We start from the raw sequence: 6,174 nt of genomic DNA on the forward strand, positions 1-6,174 counted from the left end.
CTGATGCGGCCGGGCAGAGAGCATCTCAACAGTCCTGTTGAGAGCCTCGCTCCGAGCCTGCTCATGCCTCAGCTCATCCTGAGTCTGAGTGACGGACTCCGCCGCAGCATGGCTCTGTGCCTCGGACGCGGCCCTCCGCTGTCCGAGCACAAATGCCTCAAACTGCTCCAACTGAGCAACATGTTGCTCAGGAGGACTACCCAGGAGCCTGGCCAGGGCTTGTTCACCAAGTCCCTGCGCCATTAGCCCTGCCACCTCCCGATGATGTTCGGAGAGGTGGGGAAAATGAGCCCAATCAATGTTGAGGCTCATCCTCACGTACACACGCAGAGATGCGGGTCGTGGGAAGGATTTCAAGTGCTACCAAGTGTAGGCGGGCACGTCGTAATGCGGCCACGCTCTACTTAGCACACACCCTAGCACAGCGAGGAAGCGGTTTGCACCTGCTTCTCTTGCGTGCAGTGAGGTAGTTGTGGTGGGCGCGCAAGCGACCTCACCCAACACACTAAGAACTCTGGTGAAGTGACGTCACGGGAGCGGTAATCCGTCTCCTCGTGCGCACTTACCAAGTAGGTAGTAAATTTCAGACTGATTTATATTTAATAGAATTAAATACAAATACCTATTTTTACCAATTAAAATGATATCTCTATAGATATCATTTAATATGTATTGCGAGCGTATCTTTATAGATACCTCGCGTAACTGATGACGCTAGCCGTCATCATGGATGACGCTGGGCGTCATCCCTCCTAATGTGAATGCACCCATGTGCATCACATCCACAAGGGTTGGTCACAAATGTGCACCACACCCGAGTGTTGGGTCTAATTACTATTTTTTAGTAATTGACCATCCCCTTAAGTACCAAATGTACTTAATGGGGACTGTGTAACATTAGGGCAACTTTAGCACGTTACAATATAACGGTGCAGTAAGCGGAAAGTGGTCAGTACTGGTATGCAGATGGCTGCTCAGCGTTGACCTCAGGAATGATGTTGTTTTACCTTATTTCACCTTAGTTAAAGTAACCGTAAGTTCGTATCGGTTTTCCGAAATAACACGATTATTGTAAATTAGTCTGAATCAAGCATATGGGGTGTCGAAAACTGTCAGAATTACAAGAATTTAAATTAGATTCTGCCCTTAAAGTGAAGATCCACCACATGTTAATTTACGGAAATAGCCACACAGAAATAATCTTATTGAAAGATATATATCTTAACCTACTAATTCTTAATTCCAGGATATCTCCTCGATAAATTGCTATATTCACAGCCTTTTTTCTTGAACTCACACCCTTTTCTATGTTAAATTTGCAGTGCGACGTGATAGGGAGCCATATATAGCGTAACACGTTGTCCTCATGTATGTAAGAGTTGTGATTGGTCGCATGGGATGTTGTCAGCCAGTTGACAGTGCTAGCGATTGACAAGTTTCGAGAAGGCTTCGGAGCATGCATACACAAGCGTATACAATTATTTGCATCTATTGATATTCACCACATGCTCGCTGCGAGTATTTAGATTGCCAGTATCACTTTCTTGGTCGGCGCCAAGCGATTCGTCGCTCGTATAAGTGGCACCCCTTCCACTTGCGGACAAAATCAGTTTTCCCTGCAAGCCGAAGACACATCAATAATGCAATTGCTAACAACAGCACATGTAAGCGCAAATACTGCATACCGCATGATATTCTTGAAGAGGAATTCCAGCATGGTGACTATGAAATATGGAAGCGTAGTTGTAGCTGTATGATAGACAAGCCGATACAGCACCGATGATACTTCCTGCCAAAATGTCAGCATAATGGTGCCAGTTGTCGATCGTTCGAGTGACAGCCACCCATGACGCCAAAAACGTAGGAATAAAGCAGAGAAAAAGCTTAAGCATCTTTCGCCCGCCTCGCATTACTGTTTCGCTCCGGTTCTCACAATTTAAAGAGGATCGTCCGAGCAAGTAAAGCTGAAAAATAAATGAAAACAGAGCGTTAAATTGAAGAAAGAGGCACAAGCTGCATAATTGCCTACAGTGAGGACAAGCATGGTCGCGAACGCAAACGAAGCATGGCCGGACGGAAAACTCTTCCGACCTTCCTTTTCGCCTGATTTGCTTTGACACAAATTAGTTACTCCGTCCCAAACAACCTCGTAATCCCACTTGCACATGTCGTAAAAGCACGGACGAAAGCGCCCTGTCATGTTTTTGGTAAATTGTGTCAAAAGGGTTGCCATGCTTGTGGACTGCACGAGTGTCAGAAGAAAATCGCGCGTATCGTGAGAGATAATGCGCACGCCATGAAACTTCGGCAGCGCGTAATTAATCAATAGATTAATCAGGACTGGTGCTCCAACGCCAACGCCGATCAAAGAAGCCATAGTGACTTGCTGCGCCTTCTCCATGTAATTGATCGTAGGGTCTCGCGCCCACACCGACGTCGTTGGGTCTAATTGCACCTCGATGTTCGGAATCTCGCCTGCGAAATATTAAGCTACGTCAACCGCTCCATATTCTACAAATGTACGAAGGCAGGCGACTAAAGCGTACGCTGAGCAACTTGCACTTTGGCAAAAAAGAGAGCGAGGCCATACATGACCACGGATATTGCAAACTCGACAAAGCGGAAGTCCCGAGTGAGGCGCTTCCACTTGCCGCCACAACTGGACGTTTCCACAGGGAGGCCGACCACGGATACAATGGATTCCATTAATGGCATGTCCTTTGAAGTAGAACGAAGGCCACCTACGGGAGGGTGATCTGTCATGATAGCTGCTTCTCGAAGCACAAGAGGGTCAGGGGGTACTTCACCGCCTTTTCGTTATTGAATTGACCATGACAACGACAAGGCACGATGTCGCCATGTCTGTTTTTTATCATATTTTCGCACGTTATAAAAAAATCAGTTTTAACGAAAGCCTGGACTTTTAACAGTCATAAATATAATATGAGTTTGTTCTTTGTTTCGCTGCAATAGCGTGTCTGTAATGGCGTGACCGTTATTGTAATGGGGCACACATCGGTTGGAGAACCGTTGTTGTGGTACATTTACTTTATGGGTAAAATACCCTTTTATCTAATTTAAAATAGTTAGTTACCTAAATCCCATTTATTATGGGTAACAAATGTGGTCGCCGCCAGATATAAATCTGGCGGCCAAAATCTATTTTTAATTAGCTAGGGTAAGGTTTTAGATTTAAATAATTACATAAAGTTCAGTTCCCCTTTTGATCTTAAAGCGTTAAGTGCCTTCGTAAGGCTTGCGCATTGATCTGTAAGAGATAGAAGCATTTCTAAGGTATATCCTCTTGGGCACTAGTTGCCACTTGGTTCTATCAATCCCTGAATTCCTTGAACTAGGATTACTTAAGCTTTTATAGCTTGTACGACTCCCTGAGTTGTTAAACCCATAAGTTCAATAGAAGTAAGTGACTCTCTGAGTCTGAAAGTCTTCCTCTGACTTTAGAAGCGAGGTAGCTCCGCTACACATGGTAGCACTCGTAGTCAATTTACGCCTTAGTCTTTAAAAGACTAAACCCTCACGAAAATGGAAAAAGTTCCAAAATTGTCAGAAGCGCAACGCGCCGCTTATGACAAGCTCAAAAGCTTATTTAAGCTTAAGCACGTGGGATTTATCATTTCCCAGGGACCAGAGGTCCCATATGCAAGGCTTGAAGCCTTCATGCGGTACGAAAACTCGGTCAGGTACAGGACCATATAGCGGCATCTATGCCAACTCGGTACATCTCTGTACCTGACTCAGAGCCGAGGGCTCGCCCTCTAACTGTAAATGTGAAAACATTTGAGGGAAAAGAGGGGGAAATCTCCCTTTTTGGATTAAGCAGATGGAAATGTCCATTGATTCCGCCTTGCTCTTAACAGAACGGCAAAAGGTGGCTATGGTCATTTCCAAACTTGGTGGTAGAGCCATGGAGTGGGCACTATCGTGCAGCACGCGTAAACGACGCTTTTCCCTCATGAGATTCGCTGGAACAGCAAATGACCAGCATGTTTGCACCGCCTGATCAGGCTTTTCGCATGCGAGAGCGGCTCCTAAGGGTAAAAGAACCCTAGGGGACTGTGTCCAGGAGTTGAGAACTCTCATTGCATCTATGCATCAAGACCCGGTACAAGAGGCAATTGTAGTGACCATCTTTATGGGGGGAGCTCAATGAGGCGTGGCCCGGACAGAATTGGTCCGATCTTATCCGGCTACGTTCGAAGAGGCAGTTGCCATAGCGCTACGCGCCAAGTTTGCCTTTAAGTCTGCTCGCGTAGCGCGCCTGTTTACCGAACAAGCTCTTCGAGCACATGGGTTCCGTTTAATAGAGCGGAACCTATGGATTTAAGCCTCCTTGAGGAAGGAGAAGAGGCTCTGCAAGCTGTGGAACAGCATAAGACTATCCGTCGATGTTATATGTGCGGAAGCACGAAACATTTACGCCCTGTCTGCCCTCTTCGAAATTCGCGTAAAGCTCGAAAGAGCTCCAGCTCCGACCTATACCAGAGATCTGGTACGGTGCGTGAAAACGTCGATACCCAGTAGGTGCGGGGCGCCCCACTGGGTAAGACCTAGGCTCGGTTGAACCTCAAGGAGGTGAGAATAAACAGAACCTAGCCCCAATTAGCTCGGTGCTCAATGGCACGCGGCGAGAGTACAAGCCTGGCTTGCTAGTCACTCAAGCGACTGTAAAGGGCTTTGACAAGCCGTGGTCAATTTTAATTTGCTCAGGTGCGACTTGCAATTACGCTCGATGCCTTTCCCTTGAAGGAAGTTTACAATACGTTGAGGTGCTTAGAGCGCATGAAGGTGATACAATCACTGTTCGCTTAGCGACTGGGACTCGTGTCACTGTTCCCAAAGTTCCATTGAACTTAGGTATGAAGTTTCTGGACTTTTTCAGTATGGAACGCTGTCTCGTCCGTGATTTGGATTCGAGATATGATCTCATCCTTGGTATGGCCTGGTTAGAGCACCATGAGCCATGGATCGATTGGAGGTCTAAGACCTTAGGCGCCATGCGCAATGTTCCTAGCAAAGTTTTGGAGAGTCATGAACCCACCTTTGCTAGATAACAAAATCGCTATTGGCGCGGATCATCGAATTAGTATGTCAGTGTTTTAGACATTGGCATGTCTGAGTTAATAAATCTAATGTTAAAAACATTAATTCTGTGCCCGACTCAGCAGAAATAAGTGGAACGGCACGCGGGCGAAACAGTTGCGTCATTAGACGATTAAATGTTGCCGGAGCGTTGGATAGCCCTTGTGGCATAACCAGCCACTCCCATAACATGCCGCTTGGGGTGCTAACCGCTGTAAGCGGGATATCGCTAGCTCGCATGAGCAATTGGAAGTAACCATTGACTAAGTCCAATGCACTGTACATTGTACATCCCACCATATCATTTTGAGGAACATCCTTTCTAGGAATAGGGGTTTGTGCTGGTATAGTGACAGCGTTAAGCTTATTATAAGCATGTACAATGCGCCATTTACCATTTGGCTTTTTGATACAAAATGTCGGTGTCGAGTGAGAAGATTTGCTCTCTCACACCATTCCAGTCTCGTGCTTAGAACGGAAGAAATCGTCAATGACGTCACACTGCTCCTTTGGTAAAGGCCATTGTCTTGTGACACAGTGTTTGGTTCCTGGAACCAAGTCAATTTCATGACAAACACCTCTATCCGGAGTTAAAACAGATGGTGGATTATTACATACCACATCTTGGAATTCTTTAATCAAGGAATAAAAGGGATCCGTAGGATTTTTAAGGATCGATGACCCATTTCGCGCACTAAGTGCAGCTTTTGTGTCATCCAGGACAGCTTCGTCTAGAAGTAACGATGAGTTTAACTCAACCATAGGTCGAATGACCACCATTTCAGATAAGTCGCCAGTTTTAAGGATCGACCGCACTCATCAATAGACATTTCGTCTAGCTCTAAAAGAGCATGTAACGAGGGGATTGCCGCAAGGTTTACTTTCCCCTCAGTGTGACCGGTTACGCCATTTACAAGCGTATGTACTTGCTCACTCATATCAGTTTATGAGGGTATACACGCTTCGTGTCCATCCTGTCTTGGAGTGGAGACAATACGCCTCTTAGAGGCCGGGACAATCACGTCCCCGGGTTTTCCAGCCTGTATTGGTTCTATACAAGACATGGTGTCTAAT

General features: G+C 46.1%; 1 protein-coding gene across 1 annotated transcript; it reads right to left on the minus strand.

Annotated features, from left to right (window-relative positions):
• Window positions 1–1,076: 1,076 nt before the first annotated feature.
• CCR75_008917 (uncharacterized protein) lies at window positions 1,077–2,787 on the minus strand (the record flags this gene model as incomplete). The annotated part of the gene is made up of 5 exons (XM_067966964.1): window positions 2,547–2,787; window positions 2,030–2,475; window positions 1,686–1,964; window positions 1,503–1,616; window positions 1,077–1,109 (listed from the first exon to the last, which is right to left on the minus strand). The coding sequence occupies exons 1-5, from the start codon at window positions 2,761–2,763 to the stop codon at window positions 1,077–1,079; spliced, it is 1,089 nt and encodes a 362-aa protein (XP_067822902.1). The 5' UTR covers window positions 2,764–2,787.
• Window positions 2,788–6,174: the final 3,387 nt, after the last annotated feature.

The sequence above is a fragment of the Bremia lactucae genome, linkage group LG1 (assembly GCF_004359215.1).
Source record: "Bremia lactucae strain SF5 linkage group LG1, whole genome shotgun sequence".
Classification (NCBI taxonomy): Eukaryota; Oomycota; class Peronosporomycetes; order Peronosporales; family Peronosporaceae; genus Bremia; species Bremia lactucae.